A 25,908-nucleotide genomic window follows, 5' to 3' on the forward strand; every position below is an offset into this window, starting at 1 on the left:
GCTTCTTTGCACTGAATTTCATCTACCATCAGTCTGCCCACTCCAGCACCTTGTCCATATCTTTCAAAGGTTCCCACACTCTCTCCTTCACAGTTCACTAGGCACGAGGTTTCAAACTTGTGTGCGGTGCACCAAATTGACTCTGTAATAGCCACCAAGGGCAGCAAGGGTCCCAACATCAAATAAAAAGCTTATACCAGTCCAAACAACAATTGTTCACCACTCGTCTCAGTTTCCTAACACTCGGCTCATTTTGTATCCTTGCTGCAACTGTCCCTCTTTTTCCAGGAGTCAAACTTTTCTGCAGCTCTGTGACCCTGTGTGGGGACTGTCACTGGGATTCATTACCAGAGCTGGATTGCGTGGTTCAGTCCATCCATTGATGGCTGTTCCTGGAGAAACATGGAGCTCCATCTTCAGTTGATTCAAACGCTGCGAAGTGTCAAAGTCATTGGGTGTGGGAACACTGTCAGAGCTGGAGCAGGGAGGTGTCGCAGCTTCCATTGGTGATGGAATCCTCTTCTGGAAAGTTCCACCTGGTTGTTCAGCCAGCTGGACACTTGTGTGTTTGGAAACCAGGAAGATTTTGGGTTGACATACAGGCCCATCCTGAGAAAACAAGGCTCGTAAGTCAGATAAATGTTGATAAGGATCAGCAACCATGCCTGTATCGGAACCGATGGAAGGAACTTAACAATTGACGTATCAAGAACTGCTGACCTTGAATTGAGGCAATGCGACACATTCAGAGGGTTAGTAACTGAGGGAGTACTGCAGTGTTGAAGGGCCAGTACAGAGGGAACTGTGCACTTTTGGAAGGCCAGCACTGATTGCTGCACTGTTCTAGGACTGAATGGTCCATCTGTCAGTTTGTTGAAGGGTTCAGAAGAAGTTTAAATAGAAAGGAATCATCCTGTACATAGAGATCCCATGGGATTGTTTGGGATAGAGAGATTGCAAGGAATTGGGTGCCAGGGAGAACCCAGGAAAAGATGATGGCTGATCTGAAGAATGAAGGTCAGAGATCCCAGATTGGTTTGTAGACAGTGTGTGGGACAGTGGCATGATTAAAAGATGAGATAAATGAACAAGTTGTTCAGGTTGTGTTTTCATAGGCTGCCGATAGAATGTGATTGAGAAGGAATCGAGTTCCACAGGATGAGACATCGAAAGGAGACGTGGCAGAGAGTGCAAATTCCAACAGCTGGTAAATGACAGGAGGAAGAAGAGTTTGTTGATGGAACATCAAACCAATAATAGAGCAAAGTTCACAACACAGAATGAATCCAAAAGATAGAAAAAAGCTGCTGTACTGTCAGAGATCAAAGCTCTTTCCCAGGGACTAAGGTATACATGTGTACTGAGGAAACAGGTCAGTTAGAGATGCACATACGTGTCAAGAGATCTGGTCCATCGAGTGACAAACCTGTCGAAAAACTACAAAGTGTCAGGAACTCTTGAGAAACTACACAGTGTCAGTGTGGGGTGCATCCACGCACTCTCCAAGTTGTGAATTAAACAGCAAACACAGCACTTCCTGCACTCGGGAATCTGTGCCAGCAGATATCAACAGTCAATCTGGCTGGGACAGGAAGTGACAATATTCAACACTCAAACTGGAGGCAATGAACACAAAGTCTTCTGCCTGTCAGCATGAAGTAATAGTGGTTAATAGCTTCACAAGCCTCAGGAATAAGATACTACTACCTGTGACTCCATTCTGGAAGCTGTGGGGAACGTTTGCTTCAGTTCCATACCTTGGCTTTCTTTACGGATCTGTACAGAGAAACATTGAAAGGGTAAATAAGAAAACATAACAGCCAGTTGAGGGCCACACATTCCTTTCTCCAAACCCAGCACCAAGACATAAGGAATGACACAGACTACAAAAAACACAAGCACCCAGTAAAGGCATTCTCAGCATCCAGAAAGTCCCACTGTCCAGCCACTCTGCAAGTAGATAATTCCAAGATCACTCCAGCCCACATGGTCATTGAGTAAACAAGGCTGCTCATCAATACAACTGATGTTGTTCCCTGTAACACAATGTCTGGCTTCAGTGTCATGGTAACAGATGCTTCGGTGCCACACTGACTGACTTACTAGTGTCACACCAGAGCACACAACAGGAGCTGGATGCATGCAGGTGCTCCAATGTAAAGACTGCTCAGAGTGTCAGCGTTCCCTGTCTGCACACAGCCCATTAGCAGGCTATGAATCCACACAAAGCCAGCTCACACACACACACAAGACAACATAAATGTTGTGAGAGACATGCTGGGTCTTGCTGTTAGTCCAGTTAAGCACTAGAACCAGAATATATTTAGGAGCCTCAAAACAGGAGCAGAAGTGAACATCAAAACAGTCTACCAGCCCAGGTTTCTCACTCCCTATGATCAGGGAGTTAACAATGGATATGCTAGAAATCTCAGGACAGCAAACGGTCAGATAGCAATGTAACAGAGTGTAGGAAAATCCATCCCAATCACTTGCCCATGAGTGCACAGGAACACAGACACTGATCATAGGACCATAAGATATAAGAGCAGACATTAGGCCATTCAGCCCATCGGGTCTGCTTCACCATTTAATTAAGGCTGATAAGTTTTTCAACCCTGTTCTCCCACTTTCTCCCTGTAACCCTTGATCCCCTAGATTCTCAAGAACCTATATATCTCTGGCCTCTTACATATACTCAATGACCTGGCCTCCACAGCCTTCTGTGGCAATGAATTCCATAGATTCCCCACTCTCTGGCTGAAGAAGTTTCTCTGCATCTCCGATCTAAAAGCTCTTCCCCTTATTCGAAGGCTGTGTCCTCGGGTCCTAGTCTCTTCTACCACTGGAAACATCTTCCCAACGTCCACTTCGTCCAGGCCATTCAGTATTCTGTAGGTTTCAATTGGACGCCACCTCATCCTTCTTAACTCCATCGAGTATAGGTCCAGAGTCCTCAAACCTTCCTCATATGTCAAGCATTTCATTCCTGGAACTATTATTGTGAACCTTCTCTGAACACGCTCCTGTACTCTCACACACCCACACAGACAGACAGACATACACGGAGGCATTTAGGTCTATATGCACAGACAAACAGCACACCTGCGTATTCAAAGGTAGCAAGTATCACTCCACTATTTAAGAAGGAATGAGAGAGAAAACATGGAGCTACAGACTTGCTATCTTTCATCAGTCAGAGTGAAAATGTCAGAATCTATAAAAAAGGATGGTGCGAACAGGCAATTATACAACAATGATCAGGTTGATTGTCAGCATAGATTTGTGAATAGAAAATCATGTTTAATGAACTTAGAGGATTGGGACAGACTCAGTGAATGAGCAGAAACATGGCAGATGGAATATAACGAATGTGAAGTTACCCACTTTGGCTGCAGAGTGTAGATGTTGGACTCGGTGTCCTTATTAAGTCACTGAAGGCTAATAAGCAGGAACAGCAAATTATTAAAAAGATTAGATTAGATTACTTACAGTGTGGAAACAGGCCCTTCGGCCCAACAAGTCCACACCGCCCCGCCAAAGCGCAACCCACCCATACCCCTACATTTACCCCTTACCTAACACTACGGGCAATTTAGCATGGCCAATTCACCTGACCTGCACATCTTTGGACTGTGGGAGGAAACCGGAGCACCCGGAGGAAACCCATGCAGACACGGGGAGAACGTGCAAATTCCACACAGTCAGTCGCCTGAGGCGGGAATTGAACCCATGTCTCTGGCGCTGTGAGGCAGCAGTGCTGACCACTATGCCACCATGCCGCCCACCAAGAAGCCTATTAGAAAGTTGACTTTAATTCTGAGAGGATTTGAGGACAGCAGTGCTGAGGTCTTGCTTTAATTGGATATGAGCTTGGTTAGGCCACACCAGGAGTATTTTGTGCAGCTGGTTTCTTTACCTCAGGAAAATATTATTGCCAGCATGAGGTTTGGGACTAGCCAGATACCTTACAGTCTTATCCACTGATGGGCAGGCTACAATTGGAGATAGAGACTGGTAGTTTGGTCCAACAGTAAAGTGGCATTTTCAAACAGTCTGAGCTGACCTCCCATGGCCAGTAATATGAAGTGCATAATTTTGAATCCATTTCTGGTTCACCAGACTTATTCCCAGGATGGTGGAACTGTTCCATGAAGAGAGACTTGGTGGACAAAATGGATCTGTATTCTGTAGAGTTCTGAAGAACGCGAGCTGATCTCATTGAAAGTTACAAATACGCGAAGTGGTAATTACATAAGGTAGAGGCAACTCAGATGTTTCCTTGGTTGGGGGAATCTAGAACTAGGGGGACCATTTAAAACTAAGGGAAAACCATGTTGGGCTGAGATGAGGAGACATTATTTTACTCAGAGGGTTGTGACACTTTGGAATTCTCAACCTCAGAGGACTGTTGAGTATGTTTAACGCACAGATTGATAGGTTTCTGATTACCAATAGTGTTCAGAGCTATGTGGATGGGGGAGTAAAAGGCATGGAAGTTTGCAGTCTGTCACGAATTGAATGGTGGGGCAGACTGAATGGCCTATTCCTGGTCCTGTCCCCCCCAAAGATACCTTCTTTCCTGAAGAAGGGCTCATGCCCAAAACGTCGATTCTCCTACTCCTTGGATGCTGCCTGACCTGCTGCGCTTTTCCAGCAACACATTTTCAGCTCCCCCAAAGATACACATGCACTCTCTCCTCAGATTCTTTAGATTTTTCTGTCACTTTAATACCGGAACAGAAAAGTGTCCTTCAGTCACCATGGTGATAATCTATAGCCACAATAAACTGTGGTTATTGTGATTAATAAGTGGTAAGTGATTTCAGGAGCTGCGACCATTATCAGAAGGACCAGATTTGTTCAGTGCAAGCCCAGCCCAGTGTACACACTTGTCTGTTGAAATTCAAGGAAATATTGCCACTCAAAACCCAGAACTCATGATGAGTCATCAGAGATCACGAAAAGTATGAAATCAAAATGTGATCCTGATATTTTTGGGGCAATTCCACCACGGTTACTCTTTAAAGGACAAATCATCTTTGCAGATTACAATCATTTGAAAACAGGTCAGCCCTGTGGTGACCTTAATGAATAGAGTGAGCACTGAGGGGAACTGACAGAGACATTAAGATTTGTGGTGATTATGAGGATTGGGATGAACTACATCAGGACTGAGGTTATTTTTACTTTGCTGCACTGAAAGAATTTTATAACTAAATTACTTACTCAGTGCAATTATTGACTTTCTGACTGACTGAACATACAATTGAACATACAATTATCACTGACTGAACGTAGTAATAAATTCAGTTGCTGCCTCAATTTAATCATTAATCTCTTTCCAATTTCTTTGCAACAGGATTCGAAACATCCATTTACTGCTTGGTGAAAATCATAGAGTTATTCAGAGCAACTGGTGATGAATAAAGTGCTTCAGATGATAAATTAATAACCAAAATAGTGTTGAAATTGATTCAAATTATGCATTTCATATTACTGGCCAAAGGACATCAGCACAGATTATTTGAAAAGGTCACTTTATTACTGGGTAAAAACTAGGTAAAAACCCGAAACGTCGATTTTCCTGCTCCTCGAATGCTGCCTGAACTGCTGTACTTTTCCAGCACCACTCTACTTCACTTTATTACTGGACCAAACAACTTAGGCTCTATCTCCAATTGTAACCTGCCCATCTATGGATAAGACTGTAAGGTATCTGGCTTCCACTAAACTCCATGATACTCTTTGACGATGGCATATGATGCATACTGGAATAATAATTACAACAGAAGTCAGGAAGAACATCTCAATAGCAGGAGAGAGGCAAAAGTTTGTAATGAGGAAGGCTAAGAGGAAGAATGAGGAAAGGATGGCAGGCTACATTAAAACAAACATTAAAACATTTGGTGAACTTATTAATAGTGAAAGATTAGCAAAGGACACAGTGAGGGCCCATAAGGAACAAGCAGGGTAAGCTGCTTATTGAAACAAAGGATATGGCAGAGGTACATCATGAGTACTTTGCTTCTGTTTTTACCAAAGTAGAAAAGTGTAACAATGGCCCAGTTGACAATGTGTGTGTTGAGCAACTGAGCAATACAGTGATAGATAAAGAAGAGTTGCTAAAGAGGCTACCAGGACTCCAGGTAGAGATGTCGCCAGGCCCCGATGGACTGCATTATAGATTGCTGAGACAGAGGTGAGGGAGCGAGTAACAAAGCCGTTGACAGCAATTTTCCAGGCCACTCTGAACACAGGATTTGCCCCAGGGGACTGAGGATTGGAAATGTGACACTGTTGTTTCAGAAATGGTCAAAGGATATTCCAGACCCATCAGCTTGATCTCAGAGCGGGAAAACTCATCTAAGCCATAATATGGGATAAGATAAATATATGCTTGGAGAAAAATAAGTTACTACTCAACAGTCAATGTAGTTTTGTCAAGGGCAGGTCATATCTGACAAATTAATTTGAATTTTTGATGAGGTTACACAGATAGTGGATGAGGGCAATGCTGTGAATGTTGTACATTTGGACTTTCAGAAATTATTTGATACAGTGCCACAAGGCAGGTTGGTTAGCAAATTAGAAATGTTTGGGATTGATGGGGCCTTGGCAACATGGTTTAGAAGTTGGCTAAAAGATAGCGTAGGTATAGATGGATATTTTCCAGATTGGAGGCAGGTTGAAAGTGGTGTTCCCCATGGATTGGTGTTGGGATTCTTGCTTTTACTGATTTATGTAAATGATTTGGAGATGAGTGTTGAAGGCAAAATCTCTAAATGTTCAGAGGGAGGATAGTGAATTGTGAGGACGACACCGAGCGACTTCTGAGGAACACTGACAAGTTGGCCAAATGGTCTGACACCTGGCAAATGAAGGTTGAGAATGTGGTGCTGAAAAAGCACAGCAGGTCAGGGAGCATCCGAGGAGCAGGACAGTCTATGTTTCAGGCAAGAGCCCTTCATCAGGATGATACCTGATGAAGAGCTCTTGCCTGAAACGTTGATTCTCCTACTCCTCAGATGCTCACTGACCTGCTGTGTTTTTCCAGCAGCACACTCTCGACTCTGATCTCCAGTATCTGCAGTCCCCACTTTCTCCCACCTGGCAGATGAATTTCAATGCAGAGAAATGTGAAGTCATGCATTTTGGTAAAAGAAACATGAAGAGACAACACATGCTAATGGTACATCTCTGAGGGGAGTACAGGAACACAGGGAATCCACATGCATAATTCTGTGAAGGTGGCCAGGCAAGTTGAAACAGTTATCAAGAAGGTTTATTCAATCCTTGGGTTAATAAATAGAGGCATAGTGTATAAAAGCAAGGAAGTGATGCTACACCTCTTTAAAAAGAAACCAATGGTCAGCCCACATTTAGAGTATTGTGTTCAATTCTGGGCACCTTAGCAAAGGAAAGATGTTAAAGCCCTGGAGAGAATGCAAAGGAGATTGAATAGAATGATACCATGAATGAATGAGGGATTTTAGATACATTGAAAGATTAGAGACATTGGGCTTATTCTCCTTGGAGCAGAGAAGATTAAGATGAGACCTTACTGAGATATTCAAAATTGTGAACAATTTTGATAGGGTAAAGAAAGATATCCTGATTTCACTAGTTAGTAATAAGGGGTCACAATTTCAAGATTTTCAGCAAGAGAGCTAGGAGTGAGATGAGGAGAAACTTCTTGACTCAGAATTGTTAGGAATGCACTACCTGGGAGAGTGGTGGAGGCAGGTTCCATAGGAGGTTTCAAAGAGAGTTGGACACATATTTCAAAGTGATGAACTTAGAGAGCTACAGAGGTAGGGCTAGAGAACAGGACTCGCTGGGTCACTCTATTCAGAACGGGGTCAGACACAGTGAGCCAAATAGCCTCTTTCTGTACTGTAAAATTCTATGCTTCTTTGACTAATGGGTGAGGTCAGAGTGATTACCTTTGAAACCACGGCAGCATTTGGCTCATGTGGCACAAAAGAGCTTCAGCAAAACTGGAAATGAATGGGAAAGAGGGAAATGACTCTCCATTGGCTGGAGTCATATCTGACAGGAAGGAAGATGGTTGTGGTTGTTAGAGATGGCTGGGCCCAGGACTCTATCCTGAAGAACTCCTGCAGTGATGTCTTGGAGCTGAGATGACTGACTTTCAGACCTAAGAGTGCACTTGGGTTTCTATTTACATGGCAGAGTTAATAATGCAGATGAAATGGTTAATACTGTATATTGGAGATCTCTTCCTGCATTTCATGGGGTTATCTCAAAACTTCATACGGGTAATATTGTGATGCTGAATATTACAAGCTGAATACAAGCAGTGGTTAGCACTGCTGCCTCACAGCGCCAGAGACCCGGGTTCAATTCCCGCCTCAGGCGACTGACTGTGTGGAGTTCGCACATTCTCCCCGCGTCTGCGTGGGTTTCCTCCGGGTGCTCCGGTTTCGTCCCACAGTCCAAAGATGTGCAGGTCAGGTGAATTGGTCATGCTAAATTGCCTGTCGTGTTAGGTAAAGGGGTAAATGTAGGGGTCTGGGTGGGTTGCGCCTTGGCGGGTCGGTGTGGACTTGTTGGGCCGAAGGGCCTGTTTTCACATTGTAAGTAATCTAATCTAATCTAATCTGAATTGTGACTACTGCAGGTTTAATTTTGAATATTAGATGCTCAATATTGTGCATTTCACTATCAATGCTGTTCCCAAGTTTTATAAAAGTACAGTTATAAAGACTAATACAAGACTCCACTGTGGAGTTCCTGAGTGGCCAATACACAGAATTCAATATGTTATTGTATTAGATTCTGTTTCTCTCTGAGGCACACTCATTCCCCGAGCTGCCACTGCTTGGATCCGGCAATTGTGTATAGCTTTCCAAATGGCCAATATTACTCATTCTTTTCCATAACACTGAGCCAAACCACACACACATTTATTGCAAAGGGACTCTGCGAACTTGGAAGACAGAGAGGGCTGGGTTGATGCAGAACTATATACCAGTCTTCTCTCTGGATTAATTTCTCACAGTCAGGACACCACAGGAAAAACTTACAGTTCTGTCACACCTTTCACTTCATCTTGGAGAGCCTTAAGTAAGTAGGCAGTGAACAAAATAATTCACAAAGATTTTCACTTTTCTAACGGGCGGACACAACTGCCAATTAGTGCACAATAAGTTCCTAAAAACAGCATTGACAGAATGTGCCTGTACCATTTTTTATATCCCCACATGAGGCTTCAATTTAACAGCACTTTCTCAACACTGACTCTCTGACAGCACAGCACTCCTTCAGTACCGACCCTCCAACAGTGTGACACTCCGTCAGTAATGACCATCTGACAGTGCAGAAATTTCTCAATACTGACTTTAACAATGCAGCACTCCTTCAGTACTGATCCTCTGACAGTCCGGAACTCACTCAACATGGGGCTAGGACTGTCAGTCTTGCTCATTGTGCTGGAGTTTATCAAGAGGCACCTGAAGTTGCATCATTGTGGTGAAGAAGTGATTGGTTCTGATCATGATGCCTACTCTAGTTGAACCGCTGCCCCCTGTCTATATGCCACATTATGAGGTGCACAAGCCATTAAGTGTGAGGACACAGTTAACTGACCAGCACATCAAACAGCAATTTGGTTATTAGTTCAGCTCTGGTTACTGGTAGGAGAAAGTGAGGTCTGCAGATGCTGGAGATCAAAGTTGAAACTTTATTGCTGGAACAGCACAGCAGGTCAGGCAGCATCCAGGGAACAGGAGATTTGACGTTTCGGGCACAGGCCCTTCTTCAGGAATCCTGAAGAAGGGCCTGTGCCCGAAACGTCGAATCTCCTGTTCCCTTGATGCTGCCTGACCTGCTGTGCTGTTCCAGCAATAAAGTTTCAACTCTGGTTACTGGTACTCAGTTAACCAAACAACATCGTCAAACCACACGACTGAACAGCAACAAACCACACTGACCCATCGATGAGATTCAGCACTGGAACTCCCCCTGGATAATCAGGTTTATATAATAAAACTCACCAAGATTGGACTCCAGTCTGTAAATCACTGCCAAACTCTCTCTGTAGTCTTGCTACTGAAGGGTTAAAGGCAAGACTGCCAGTTCACTGAGCTGTGTGCGTCCATTCAAAGCTGTAGCTCAAGGGATCAGTGACTCACTGATCAGTTCCTGTGCCGCCCTCTGTGCTGTTCCTGGCACCAACTCTGTGAAACTTCGTAAAAGTAAAGTCCCTTCCTTTGTGGGAGAGAGAGCTGAGGCCAGCAGACGAGTTGGGTTGAAGGTACCTCCTCTTTCCCTCAGTTGTTCAATCAGTGGCACAGTTCTTGGCAGCTGGGGTAGTAGAAAGAGGGAGAATTGAGCAATGTAATTCAGGCAAAGTCTGTCGCTGCTTAATTAGCTTTATTGTTTCATGCTCACGTGAGCTGCATCAAGCTGGGGTTCTTAAAGAAAGAGCATTGGACTTAATATTTACACAGGCCTCACTACGCTGTGTTTGTGGCAAGAACCACGACTTGGAGATCCAAGATTCAGGTGTGGGTTGCTGAAGCAGCGAGGGAGGTGGGATGTTGGAGAGGGAGGAATGGAGAGTGTTGGGGAGAGAAAGGGCAGTGTGAGGTGTGTGATAGGGTATGGTCATGGGGTAGCAGAGTAGGGTGGCAAGGGATGCAGTTAGTGCGTAGGTGGGGATGGGTGAGACAATGATGACGATGAATTTGCTCTGATCAGAAACAACATTGAGCGAAGACAATAATGATCTGCGTTGGGGTCTTCACTCAAGCTCGAATACCCATTGATTTAGATGCTCAATGAAGCTAGCTATCTGAGCAAGGGACATGAAGAGTAGCTGTCAGAGCAGCATCATGGCAGAACACAATAATTTTCAACATAAGCGTGAATGAAGTAGACAGAGGCTCTCCCTTTCCTTCTGCAACTCCACTCACTGGTGTACTTAGTAAGCCACATCCAACAGAGTGTCAGCAATAGCTCATGTCACCCCAGAGTCTGAGTTCTGAGTACTCCCACTTAAGACACTAGAGCAAATACAGTCATGGACTCACAGAGATGTCGAGCAAGGAAGCAGACCCTTCAGACAACTTGTCCATGCCAACCAGACATCCTAAATTAATTTAGTCCCATTTTCCAGCACTTGGCCCATATCTCTCTGAACCCTTCATATTCATATACCTGTCCAGATGGCTTTTAAATGTTATCATTGTACCAGCCTCCGCCACTTCCTCTGGCAGCTCATTCCAAACATGCACCACCCTCTGCATTTAAAAGATGCCCCTTAGGCCCCTTTTAAATCCTTTCCCTCTCACCCTAAACCTATGCTCACTAACTCTGGACTCTCCCATTCCAGGGAAAAAATCTTGTCTATTTACCCTATCCACATTCTTTACGATTTTATACATCTCTGTAAGATCACACCTCAGCCTCCGATGCTCCAGGGAAAACAGCCCCAGCCTCTCCAGCCTCTCCTTAAAGCACAAACCCTCCATCCCTGGCAACATCCTTGTAAATCTTTGCTGAAAACTTTCAAGTTTGACAACAACATTCCTACAGGAGGGAAACCAGAATTGCACAGAATATCCCAAAAGTGGCCGAACCAATATCCTGTACGGCCGAAACATAACCTCCCAACTCCTGTATTCAATGCTCTGACAAGTAAAGGAAAGCATACCAAACATCATCTTCATTATCCAATCTGCCTATGAGCCGACTTTCAAGAAACTATGAACCCGCACTCCAAGGTCTCTTTGTTCAGTAACACTCCCCAGGACCTTACCATTAAGTGTATTAGTCCTGCCCTGATTTACCTTTCCAAAATGCAGTACCTCACATTTATCTAAATTAAACTCCATCTGCCACTCCTCAGCCCATTGGCCCATCTGATCAAGATCCCGTTGTACTCTGAGGTAACCTTCTTCGCTGTCCACTACACCTCCAATTTTAGTGTCATCTGCAAACTTACTAACTATGCCTCCTGAGTTCACACCCAAAGCAATTATATAAATGGCAAAAAAAATGCAATTTTTCCAAATTTTCACTTGATACAAAGCTAAATAGGAATGTGTGTAGTGAACAAGACGTAAAGTAGCGTCAGGAGAGTTTAGACAGGTCTAACAATTGGGCAAAAACATGGCAGATGGAATATAATGTTGAAAAATGTGACATTATCCACTTTGGTAGGAAGAACAGGTATGCAAAATATTTCTTAGTAGTGAGAGGCTAGAAAGTGTAGATGTTGGGACTAGGGTCCTTGTTGATAAGTCACTGAAGACTTAACAAATAGGAACAGCAAGTTATTAAGAAGCCTATTGGAATATTGCCTTCTATTCTAAGAGGATTTGAGAACAGGAATAGTGAGGTTTTGCTTCAATCAGATAAGAGCTTGGTTAGACCCCATCTGGATGCTGTGTGCAGTTTTGGTTTCCTTACCTCAGGTAAGATATTATTGCCAGCGAGGGAGTGAACAAAGGTTCACCCAGACTTATTCCTGGGATGGTGGAACTATGCTGTGAAGACAGACTGGTTAAACTGGGTCTGTATTCTCAGGGGTTTTGACGAAAGAGAGCTGATCTCATTGAAACTTTGGGTATACTAAAAGGGATAGACAGGTAGATGCAGGTAAGATGTTTCAACTGGTTTGGGAGTATAGAGCCAGGGGACACAATTTAAATAAAGAGGGGTACTACTTCAGTCCAAGGAGAATTTTTTTCACTCAACGGTGCTGAATCTTTGGAATTCTGTACCATGGAGGGCTGTGGAATCTCATTCCTTGAACATATATAAATACATTTCTGATTGTCAATGGCATGCAGAGTTATAGAGAGTGTGATTAATAGGCATTTAAGTATTTAATCAGCCATGATCATCTTTAATATTACAATAGATACAATGAGCTGAATGGCCTAATTCTGTTCAAACATTCCTGTCTACGTTGACGCATGTCAGTACTGAGAGAGTGCTGCATTGTTGTCAGGTCAATACTGAGAGAGTGCTGCACTTCAGATGTAATTTTTTGTCACATGAGGCATTTAACACCACACTGTGAACTCTCTGAGGTTGACGTAAAAGATTGTATGGTGTAGTATGAAGATCAGGATCACTCTCCATGGTGTCCTAGCAAATTCTTATCCCTGAAGCAACACCACGAAAGACAATCCCTAGTTATTATATCCTTGCTGCTTTCTGTCATCATTATATTTCCTGCATTCTGACACTGACTGCAATCTGTTAATACCTATTCAAAACTCTTGTTCAGGGAAATGCACTTTGTTCTTTCAGAAAAAGTTAACCATTTCAACTGGAATGTCCCACTGCTGTGTGTAAGCTGCCTCCAAAGGAAATTTTTTAATAGAAATTTTCTACCCAACATGTACAGGAACATTACAACACACTTCTGAAGCAGGTGGGACTTGAATCCAGTCTTTTGGGACATGTAAGGAAACTGTCACTGCACCACATGAGCTCTAGAAAGTTTACTTCTGTACTGAGGCCAGTTAAGGCCATCTTCACCAATGCAGTTTACAAATCCGCCTCATCACGATTGTAATTGTCTTACTGCCAACAATGGCCAAGCTATCCAGTTCCCATTTGGTTCACTTTGTAGATTCCGCACAGATCCAGAAAGGCTGTGAACTGCTGATCATCCCTTGCCAAATTCCTACCCAGAAACAAAGCAATAAAGTCTGTATTCACCAATCGGGCAACAGTGCCTCTGACCCTCTTATACAAAACAAGTCAGAAATTATGTCGAAGAAAACTGGGACAAGAGTGAAATAGACACCTTGGAGTGTGCACACAGACACACAAAAAAAAGCATGCAAACACAAACAGACACATGTACAACTGACATAGGTGAAGAAACACAACAATGAACAGATATTCACACCAATATGAAACACAGACAGATAAATCCTCGGCGTAAACATAAGATTACGCACATGTAAACGTTCACCCGTTCACATACACGTGTGTGTGCACACAATAACACAGTCAAGTATGCTTGCACAGAAAATCAAACACACAAATACATTGGAAAGTACACGCATACATACAAACACTCAAAATCAAATCCAGGAACATGCTCCTGAAGCACAGATACAAAGATCTATAACATGCAGATACAAAGATCTATAACATCTACATTCACAAATGGACACAATGTTCACCATGTTCACCTACATAATGAAACACATGATCAAACTTACACAAATCTGCTTAAACAGTAGGAAAGTCACAGCCACTGAGAGAGGCTCACTGGCACTGAGACACACTTTCAGATATGTTAATACTGCAACACAAAGTGAAAACCAACTCCAAAACAGACAGACACCAAGACACATATTGACACACTCACAGACACTGTGACACAGACCGTAACATACACTGACACACTCTCAGACACTGCAATACAGATTGGAAAAGAGACTGATACGCTTTCAGACAGACAGATAGTGATACAGACTGTAACACAAACTGACACATTGTCAAAAGAAAGATACTGATACAATCTCAGGCACTGTGATACAGACTGTAACACACACTGACACAGACAGATAAAGTGATGTAGACAGTAACACACACTGACACAGTCTCAGACAAACTGATACAAAGTTGTACACACCCAGAGTCATTCTATTCTGATCACACACAGTTTGTTCATGAGTCTCTCAGAAACAGATTAGAAGCAGCACATTGGTGGCTTCTGACAAAAACTGTTTATTCCAAACCAGCTGTGGGAATGAGAAAGACATTTCAGCTGCGCCAAGAATCTAGCTTAAAAATTGACTTACTGTTGCTCTGGCTGCGTTTCAGATGAGCTGCACTATGGTCGCTGACTGGCTGATTCTGCCTCCCTCGCTTCACCAGCTGGTCTAAAGTCCTCTTCTCAAGTTCGGCTTTTGATTGTAACTATTTCCTGTCACTCGTGAAGGACAGTGAGTTTGCTTGTGTGTGAGTGGAAGTTGAGTGTGTAAAACATTTTCATTTGCAGCAATGAGCGAGAGCAGAGAGGCTCGGCAGATTATTTACATGGAATCTGGCCCACGTTCAGAGCAACGAACTGGACATTAACTCACACAGTGCCTCTCAGAACCCTGCTGACAGAGACTGCTACTTCTGATTCTCCTGGGTAGGCTGCTTCGGGACTGGCTTAGGGTTCAGCCAGACTGTACCCACTGCATGGATATCTTCATTCACTGTCAGAGTCAGCACCAATAGCATAAGTCAGTCTATTGCTCCACATATACATGGCATCATTTTCCATTAAAGTCAATCACAGCTGACTTAATTTCTCCTTTCCAAATGCATGGACTGGTGACACAGGAGAAGGATTTCTACATTCGCCTGCAACTTCTTCATTTGGCATCACTTCACTCAACACAGAGGGCCAGCCTTTGGATTTACCATTCTGCGACTATAGCCCCACACTAAGGAAAACAAACCCACCGCAACCCCTCTCTGTCCCACACTGGGCAGTGACCATGCCCCTCTCCTCGCCACACACTGGGCAGCGCCTGCTGCCTGATACAGTCCCATTTTAAACACGCCACTTACCCATTGGATCCAAGGACTTTCACTGGTCTGGGTTGGTTCAGAAAATAGCTAAGCTCAAATAGAGAAATCACCCAGAACACAAACAAGAGTTGGTTCTTTTAAGCGATAGGGTTTAAAAATTAATCCTGACTGGTGGATTGGGACCTGGGAATGAAGCATAAATTGGTGAAACTTTGGTAAGTTGGAGGAGTGGTTGGATAGGTGGCAATGAGAAAGTATGAGGTGATGCACTTCGATTAGCAGTAAATAAAGCACACAGTGTTCTCAGCTTTAGTGATGGGGCATCGAATACAAGAGCAAGGAGGTGATGGCGAGCTTGTATAGACACTTGTTAGACCTCAGCTGGCGTAATGTGAACACTTTTACGTGTCACATTAGAGGAAAGATGTGAATGAATGGAGAGAGCACAGAAGGGATTTAACAAGAGTGGTTCCAGGAATGAGAAACTTCAGGCACGAGGATAGGTTGAAAATACTGGGACTTTTCGCCTTGGAGAGAAGAATGTTGAGAAGGGATTTGACAGAGATTTTCAAAATCATGAGTGGGGCTGGACACAGAACATAGAGAAACTGTTTCCGTTTATAAAAGTATCAAGAACAAGAGGGCATTGTTTATGATGAGTATAGTTTAATGTTTATTGGTCAGTACATACACAGTGGGTTGAAGAGCCTATTTCTATGCTGTATGACTCTATAACGTGTCATACAGCCTGCACGGGAAGACCAATTCTGGATATGGTGACATGTAATGAGGCAGTTTTGATTCGGGAGCTGAAGGTGAAGAAATCCCTCGGGAACAGTGACCATAATATGATAGAATTCACTCTGCAGTTTGAGAGGAATGCAGAAAAAAAAAGTTCAGTTCTGTGTAAGAGCACTTCTGGGTAGAAAAGAAATCTCAGAATGAGCAATAAATCAGGAAGTGGAACGGAGGGAGGGACTCAGGAAAATCACAATCATCACAGAAGTGACATTGAGTAAATATTTGCAAATGTGGGCTGACAAGTGCCTGGAACCTGGTGAACTTTATCTCGGGTCTTCGAAGTATTTAGTGAGATAGTTGGCATATTGGTTTCAGTTTCCCAAGATGCCCTAAGTTTTGGCAGGAATCCATTCGTTTCTTGGATAGCAAATGTAAAACCTTTGTTTAAAAAAGAGATGGAGACAGAAGACAAGAAACTAGAGGCTGGTTAGTTCAACATCTGTCACAAAGCAATGTCAGAAGCTATCGTTAAAAATATTATTGCGGCGCACTATGAAAATTTCAAGGTAATCAGGCAGAATTAATTGCGTCAAGAAAGAAAAGTCATTTTTAAACAATCTATTGGAGTTCTTTGAGGAAAAAAAACACAGGCTGCAGATAAAGGGGAACTGGTGGACATATTGTACTGTCACTTCTGGAAAACATTTGATAAAGTGTTTGTTATTCAAAGTTATTGAGGAAAATAAAAGCTCCTGCTTTATGGAGTACGGATAGAAGCTTGGCTGGCTAACAGGAAAGAGAAAGCAGATGTAAATAGGTCTTATTCAAATTGGCAAGATACAACAAGTGGTATACCACAAGGATTGGTGCTGGGACCTCATGTGTTTGCAGGGTTGGAAGGTACAGTTGCCAAATTTGCTGATGACATCAAGAGATGTTGTAAATAAGTTGGAGAATGAAAAAAGGAGACTGTAGAGGGACGTCGATAAGTTAAGTGAGTGGGCAGAGATCTTGTAAATGGAACACAATGTGGAAGAATGTGAAAGTGTCATTTTTAGAGTCATAGAGTAATACAGCACAGAAACGGACCCTACAGTCCAACTCATCTGCATCGACCAGACAACCCAATTGGACCTAGACCCATGTGCCAATATTTGACCAATTTCCATTTAAACCCTTCTTAATCATACGCCCATCTAAAGTCTTTGAAATGTTGGGCTTGTATCAGCGTCCACCATTTCCTCTGGCAGCTCATTCCGTACATGCACCACCCTCTGTATCAAAAAGTTATCCCTTGAGTCCTTTTTAAATCTTTACCCTCACACCTCTAGTTTTGGACTTCCCCACCCAAGGAAAAAGACCTTGGCTATTCACCTTATCAATGCCCCTCATGATTTTATTAACCTCTCTAAGGTCACCCCATAGTCTCTGACACTCCAGGGATAAAAGCCCCAGCATATTCAGCCTGTCCCAATAGCTCAAACCCTCCAGCCACTGCAACATCCTTGTAAATCTTTTCTGCACCCTCTCAAGCTTAATAACATACTTCCTATAGAAGGGTAACCAGAACTGAACACAGTATTCCAAAAGTGGCCTCAACAATGTACCTGCCTTAGCACCCATTTCACTTTCAAAACCAAAACCGCCAGACAAACCAACGGAACACTCATGGGATCTCTGATATCAGGGTTCTTAGCAGAGGCAGTAATGCAGACATTCGAGCAAACAGCTCCGCCAACCATTCAACCCAAACTTTGGGTCCGCTACATGGATGACACCTTTGTCATCACTGAATGAAACAAATTAGAGGAAACCTTCAAGGCCATCAATGACACCCCTACTGGCATAAAATTCACTGAAGAGGAGGAATACAACAACAACAAACTGCCATTCCTAGACGTCGCATTAGAGCAAACAGTCAATGGGGAACTTCAACCCTGTGTCTCCAGGAAAACAACACATACTGACCAAATACTGAACTACAGAAGCAATCAGCCCAACACCCACAAATGAAGCTGCATTAGGACACTATTTCAATGAGCCACCACACACTGCAGCACAGAGGAACTATGAAGAGCAGAGGAAAATCACCTATACTGCGTATTCAAAAAGAATAGGTACCCAATGAACACAGTCCACCGATTTCTCATCAACAAACTCAAACGTGCAGACAAAATGGTCCAGAAACCCAAGCCACTCTCCCCTACATCAAAGACATCTTGGAAATGACTGCCAGACTACTCTGACCTCTTGGCGTCATGGTAGCCCACAAACTCACCAGCACACTAAAACAGCAGTGAAATTAACATTAAAGACCCTCTGCAGACAACAAGCCAAACTACTGCCATTTACAAAATGCCTTGCAAGGACTGTAACAAACATTACATTGGACAAACAGGCAGAAAACTGGCTACCAGGATACATGAAGATCAACTTGCCACAAAAAGACGTGACCCATTGTCACTAATATCCTTACATACAGATGAGGAAGGACACCACTTCGACTGGGACAACGCATCCATCCTCGGACAAGCTAAAGAGAGACACGCACGAGAATTCCTAGAAGCATGGCATTCCAACCGGAACTCTCTCAACAAACACAGTGACTTGGATCCCATTTACCACCCCCTGAGAAAAAAAACAGGAAATGATATCACCATAGGAAATTATGTCACCACAGGAAATTACATCACCAATCCAAGGAACCCTAAACACATAAATATAAAGTGGGTCACTAACAATAGTGCTTCACCAGAGGCTCACTGATGATGTTACCTAGTATGGTTACAAAATATCCGAAAACGAATCTTCCAGCTCAACAAGCAAACTTACATCCAGAATCTCAACCTGAGTTACAAATCTTCTCAAAAATGTGCTAATGCCCTGTACAGCCACAACATGACATCCCAACTCCTATACTCAGTGTTATGACCAATGAAGGCAAGTGTGCCAAACACCTTCTTCACCTGTCTATCTGCAACTCCATTTTCAAGGAACTATGAACCTGCACCCCTACGTCTCTATTCAGCAACACTCTGCAGGGGCCTACTATTAACTGTATAAATCCTGCTCTGGTTTACCTTAGCAAAATGGAAAACCTCACATTTATCTAAATTAAACTCTATCTGCCACTCCTTGGCCCACTGGTCCATCTGATTATGGACCTGTTGTACTCTGAGTTAATCGTTTTCACTATCCATTACAGCACCTATTTTGGTGTCATCTGCAAACTTACTAATAATACTTCTTATATTCACATTCAAATCATTTATAAAATGATCCTTGTGGCACAGCACTGGTCACAGGCCTCCAGTCTGAAAAACAACCCTCCACCACCACCCTCTGTCTCCTATCCTCAAGCCAATTTTGAATCCGATTGGTTGCTCTCCCTGGATCTCACGTGATCTAACGTTACTAACCAGTCTACCATGTGGAATCTTGTTGAATGCTTTGCCGACAATGTTGACTGCTCTGTCTTCATTAATCTTCTTTGTCACCTCTTCAAAAACTCAATCCAGTTCGTGAGACATGATTTCACATGCACAAAGCAATGCTGATTATCTCTAATGAGTTCTTGTGTTTCCAAATGTATGTTAATCTGATCCCTTAGAATCCCCTCCAACAATTTACCCACCACAGACGTAAGGCTCGCCGATCTGGCTTTTAATTAGATTTCCTACTGTGCCACCCTGCTGCCCCAAGTTTTCCTTGTAGCCTTTCTTAAATATTGGCACCACACCAGCCAAACTTATCTTCCAGCACCTCATCTGTGGCTATCAATGATACAAATATCTCAGCAAGGGGGCCAGCAATTTCTTTCCTAGCTTCCCACAAAGTTCTGTGAAATACATGATCAAATCCTGGGGACTTATCTACCTTTATGTGTTTTAAGACCTCGAGCACCTCCTCTTCTGTAACATGAACTCTTTTCAAGGCATCACTATTTAGCAAAAGCATAAAAGCATATTATCGAAAAGGTCAGGGATTGCAGAGCTCTGAGATGCAGAGGGACCTGGGTGTCGTTATGCATGAATTGCAGAAGGTTATTATGCAGGTACAGCAAGTAATCAGGAATGCTAATAGTCACCATTTACTGTGAGGGGAATTGCTTCAGTTACACAGGGCTTTGGTGAGAATACAACTGGAGTACTGCTATTTAATTATGAAGAATATAAAAATTTGGGAAGCTATTCGGAGTAGGTCTAACAGACTATTACCTGGAACGGGTAGGTTATACGAGGAAAGGTTGGAGAGACTCAGCAGGCACAGTTTAGAACAGCAACTGGGGACTTCAGTGAAAAATACAAGATCCTGAGGAGTTTTGACCAGGTGGACATGGAAAGGATGTTTCGACTTGTGGGAGAATCTAAAACTAGGGATCAAAGTTTAAAAATAATGGGTCACCCATTTCAGACTGAGAGCAGGAGAAAAGTCTTTCTCACAGAGGGTCATGTCGTTCTCTTCTTCAAAAGACACAGCATGGATAGTCTTTGAGTATTTTTAAGGCAGAGATGGGTAGATTCTTGGGTTGAAAGGTTACTGGGATAAGTGATAATGTGAAGTAATCAGATCAGCCATGATCTTACAAAATGGCAAACTGGCTTGAGGGGTTGAGTGGCCTCCACCTTCTACTCCTTGGTCAAATGTATGTGTGTGTGCAACTCTCTGTGGAGCAATCCTATCTATGCCATTCCCCTGCTCTATCCCTGTATTCCTGTCAATCTTCTTGCTTCAACTTCCTTTTGAAATCACTGATCATCTCTACTTCCAGCACTTTCAGTAGAGCAACTTCAAGGTGGTGAGCAGACACGGTAGAACCAAGCTCTTCCTCACATTCCCCATGCATGTCAGGCCAAAAAGCTTGCAGTAACCCATTTAATTAGATAGGAAATTGGAGCAGGATAGGCCAATCAACCCTTTGAGCCTTCTCCACCATTTAATATGATCATGGCTGATTGTCCAACTCAGTATCCTGTTTCTTTTAGCCCTCAGAACTATATCTAACTGCTTCTTGAAAACATTCAATGTTTGGTCCTTGACCATTTCCTGTGGCAGAGATTTATGCAGACTCACCATTCTCTGGGTGAAAAGGGACATTTGGAAAGGGTGTTTGGAACAATGACCAAAATGAAGGGTCATTAGATAGAGATTCAGTCTTCCCAATTTCTATCTGAAGGACACTTGTGCTCATTCAGGACTGGACTTTGGAGAAATCACCATGGCAATTTAGAAATGTGGAGGAATAGAGAGAGCTTGAGGTGAGGAGGAGCTGGGTCTCATCAGTGTATGTGTCAAAAACTAATGCTTTGTTGATGTTGCTGAGGTAATGTGTAGATGGGAAAAAGAAGGTAGCCAAGTACAGGTTCTTAGGATCACCAGAGAGCACAGAGCAGGTGCAGGAAGAGAAACCACTGCAAGTGGCCCTATGGCTATGATGTGACAGAGGAGAATGGAACTATGTGAATGTACTCCCAAGTAGTTTACCTGACAGTGGAGCAGTTTCAGAGGAGGATGGTGGACGACTGAATAGAGCATCTGCACAGCAAACTTTGTATTAACAGCAAGGAAATGGAAAGGAAGCAGGTTTGGAAGGAGGCTGAGATGCCACTCAATGGGAATAAGTAGGTAAATGAGTTGAACATGGGAGCATTTGGGATTAAGGAAGTATAATGTGGTAGACAGAAATGGAAAAGCAAAATCACAGGAAACAAAACTAACATTTATGTGTATTAATAGACACAGAAATGTTGCAAGATTGGGGAACTGGTGTCATTGGTTAAAACAGAAAACGATGACTTCATCCCAACAGACTGGAGTTTGACAATGTTGGCAACAACTGGAAACCTTTGATCGTTAAAAGGCAAAGGAGGAGTCACAGTGTGAAACACAACTCTCTTGATTCACTAACAGTAAAAGCTGCCAAACCTCAGTAGGTAGTGCTTCCATCCAGTCAAGGATAGTTCAGACATCACTCTGGACACTGTCCCATATAGTCCAGGCTGACACTGCGAGTTCACCACTGAGGAGGTGTGCCACTGTCACAGAGATATCTATAAAATCTGACAATGAAAAAGTTACATCTGCCCTCTTCACTCCGGTAAATGTAAAATATCACATTACATTATTTTCAAGAGCAGGGGAATTCTCCCTGGAGTCCGAAGGTCAATGTCTTTCCCTCGTCCACTATGACTCAAATAGATAATCTGATCACAATCACATTTCTATTTGTGGGAGGTGGCTGTGCCTGAGGTGTCAGCTGCTGTCTTACATCTCAACAATGGTTACTCAAAATGAACTTTATTAGCAGTAAAGTGTTATCAGACTTCTCGAGATCACAAAGAAGCATAGTATAAACGCAAGTTTTTTTGCAGCTCCTGTCCTAGGGAAGGGTCAGCTCCAGACCCGTAATAAAATAAAACAGGAACTGCGGATGCTTGAGATCTGAAACAAAAACAGAAAATGCTGGAGAAACTCAGCAGGTCTGGCGGCATTTAAAGAGTCACCAGACTCAAAATGTTAACTTAGCTTTCTTCCCACAGATGCTGCCAGACATGCTGAATTTCTCCAGCAATTTCTGATTTTGTTCCTGAAACCTGTTTTCTGTCTTCTGCATATTGCAGTATCTCAGCCGTTGAAGACAGTATTTACCTCCCTGCCCACAACAATGTACATCCAAACATACAGCTGAAGTGCGCTATTTGACCCTTTGAGCATGTTCTGTCTTTCACTAAGAGATTTGTTAACATTCCAAATTCTATCCGAACACATATTGAAGAGGCTGTTTTCCTTGGAGTGGAGAAGGTGAAGAGATTTGAGTGAAAGTTCCAAAACGATGTGGGGACTAGACAGTGTCGATAGGAAGAAACTGTGCGAAAGAAACAGAAGCGATGTGAGAAAACGCTTTCACAAAGCAAGTAGTTTGGATTTGGAATGCAGTGTGATGGAGACAGGCTAAACTGATACATTGATGAAGATATTGAAATATTATTTGAAAAACAGTATTCAGGATAATTGGTTTTGGCTGACACTGAGTCATGATGTTCATTCAGACAGCCAGAACAGATATGATGGGCCAAATGGCCTCTTTTTGTGCTGCAACTTCTCTCTAGTTCTATCGAATGCCTGACTGTCATTTTCCAGTCCTCACTGGATATGAAGAGTTGTGTCAGAAGACTGGACTGCTGCTAATGGTGTATCATCGATTAAAAATGGAGCAAAGGGTAGACAAATAATTAGAGGCCAGTGAGTGTAACCTCAGTAGTGAACAAATTATTGGAATTAATTCTGACAGACAGGACAAACTATCACTTTAAAAAGCATGTCTGACTAACTGCATTGCTTTGTTTTGAGGACATGACAAGGAAGACTGATGAGGCTAGTGTAGTTGATTGACATGGAGTTGAGCAAGGCTTTTAACAAAGTCCCAGATGGCAGACTGGTTAAAACAATAAAAGCCTACAGGATCCAACGGAACATAGCAAGCCGATACCAATTTAGCTCGGTGGCAGGAAACAGAGATGATGGTTGACAGTTGTTATTGTGCCTGGAAGGCTGTTTAGCAGAAGGTTCTGCAGGGCACAGTACTGTATCTCCTGCTTTTTGTGGCATCTGTTCATGATTTCAGTGTAAATATTGGCGATCGGGGGGGCACAATAAAGAACTCTGCTGTCAATAGAAAAATTAACCAAATGGTTAATTTGAATAAATGGGAGAATATACAGAGAAGTACAGGAAAACAAGGATCATAGAGTGAATGCCCACTGATCCCTGAAGTGAGTAGTTGGTAAGTTAGTGAAGAAGGCACATGGCATTGTAAAGACCACATCATTTTATTTCCTTTATTCCTGGACAGCGGACTGATAAACAGAATGATACTGTTTTAAACCAAGGAAACTGTGCAAAGAGATGGCTTCAGTTTGAAAAAACATGTTTACTGGAGCACACTGTGAGTTGTATATCATGTATTTTTCCTGGAATAGCGAGAGCAAAAGCAGATACCAGGGAGCTGATTGGTTTGGAACTAAAGGCAATCCACTTGACAACAATGTTCCAATTGGTTCCTGTGTTGAGAGTTTGGTGCTGGAAAAGCACAGCAGGTCAGGCAGCATCCGAGGAGCAGGTGAATCAATGTTGCAGGCCTACGCCCTTCCTCAGGCTTGTGGGTCGGGGCTAAGAGATAAATGGGTAGGAGAGGGGTGGGGTTAGGGGGAGGTAGCTGGGAAAGTGATAGGTGGATGAAGGTGAAGGAGAAGGTGATAGGCCAGAGGGGGCAGTGATGGACGGTTCCGGAGGGCAGTGCCGAGTTGGAGGCTGGGACTGGGATAACGGGGGGGTGGAATTGAGGAAGCTGTTGAAATCCATAATTATCCTGTGTGGTTGCAAGGTTCCAATTTGAGGCGTTCCTTCTCCAGGCGTCAGGTGCTAACAGTTCGGCGGTGGAGGAGGCCCAGGACTTGCATGTCCTTGACGGAGTGGATGGGAAGTTGAAGTGTTCAGCCACGGGGCAGTGGGGTTGGTGGGTGTGGGTGTCCCAGAGATATTCTCTGAAACGATATGCAAGAAGGCTTCCTGTCTTCCTACTGTAGCCGGAGACCACACCGGGTGCAACGGATGCAGTAGATGACATTGGTAAAGGTACAGTTGAATTTCTGATGGATGTGGAAGGTTCCCTTGCGGCCTTGGACGGAGGTGAGGGGAGTGGTGTGGGTACAGGTTTTGCACTTCCTGCGGTGGCAGGGAAAAGTGCCAGGAGTGGGGTATGGGCTGGTGGGGATCTAACGAGGGAGATGTGGAGGGAATGGGCTTTTCGGAACGCTGATAGGGGTGGGGAGTGAAATAGATCTCTGGTGGTGGGGTCCGTTTGGAGATAGCGGAAGTGGCGGAGGATATGCGTTGTATGTGGAGGTTGGTGGGGTGGAAGACGAGGATTGGGGGGGCGTTCTGTCTTTGTTGCATTGGGAGGGGTGGGGTTCAAGGGTGGTGGTCCGTGAAGTGGAGGAGATGCATTGGAGGGAATCATCAACCACTTAGGAAGTGGAGTTGCGAACGTGGAAGAAGGAGGCCATCTGGGACTTTCTGAGGTGGAACTGGTCATCCTGGAAACAGATGCCGCAGAGGCGGAGGAATTAGGAATACTAGATGGTGTTTTTATAGGAGGTAGGGTCGGATGAGGTGTAGTCTAGGTAGCTGTGGGAGTCGATGGGCTTGTCGTTTATGTCTGTGGTTAGTCAGTCGTCAGAGATGGTAATGGAGAGGTAATGGAGATGGTAATGGAAAGGGAAGGGAGGTTGCCGAGATGGTCCAGGTGAATTTGAGGTCGGAGTAGAAGGTGTCGGTAAAGTTGATGAACTGTTCAACCTCCTTGTGGGAGCACACGAGGCAGCGCCAATACAGTCATCGACGTAGTGGGGGAACAGGTGGGGGGTGGTGCCGGTGTAACTGCGGAAGATGGACTGTTCCACATATCCGACAAACAGGCAGGCACAGTTGGGTCCCATGCAAGTGCCCATGGCTACCCCTTTGGTTTGGAGGAAGTGGGAGGATTGGAAGGAGAAGTTGTTAAGGTTGAGGACCAGTTCAGCCAGACGGATGAGGGTGTCGGTGGAAGGGTATTAGTTGGGATGGTATGAGAGGAAGAATGGAGAGCTT

General features: G+C 43.7%; 1 protein-coding gene across 2 annotated transcripts in view; it reads right to left on the reverse strand.

Moving 5' to 3' along the window:
- sorbs3 (sorbin and SH3 domain containing 3) overlaps positions 1 to 14,993 on the reverse strand; it is a 48,313-nt gene extending 33,320 nt beyond the window's left edge. Inside the window, exons 1-4 of one of the 2 annotated variants that reach the window (XM_043681156.1) lie at positions 14,796 to 14,993; positions 10,017 to 10,326; positions 1,705 to 1,776; positions 349 to 609 (exon numbers count right to left, since the gene is read on the reverse strand). In XM_043681156.1, the coding sequence (XP_043537091.1) occupies positions 349 to 609; positions 1,705 to 1,755 (312 nt within the window). In that variant the 5' untranslated portion in view covers positions 1,756 to 1,776; positions 10,017 to 10,326; positions 14,796 to 14,993. The remainder of the gene's footprint in view (positions 1 to 348; positions 610 to 1,704; positions 1,777 to 10,016; positions 10,327 to 14,795) is intronic. The other variant, XM_043681155.1, reaches the window with a different exon arrangement.
- Positions 14,994 to 25,908: the final 10,915 nt, after the last annotated feature.

Source organism: Chiloscyllium plagiosum, chromosome 42, assembly GCF_004010195.1.
Source record: "Chiloscyllium plagiosum isolate BGI_BamShark_2017 chromosome 42, ASM401019v2, whole genome shotgun sequence".
Taxonomy (NCBI): Eukaryota; Metazoa; Chordata; class Chondrichthyes; order Orectolobiformes; family Hemiscylliidae; genus Chiloscyllium; species Chiloscyllium plagiosum.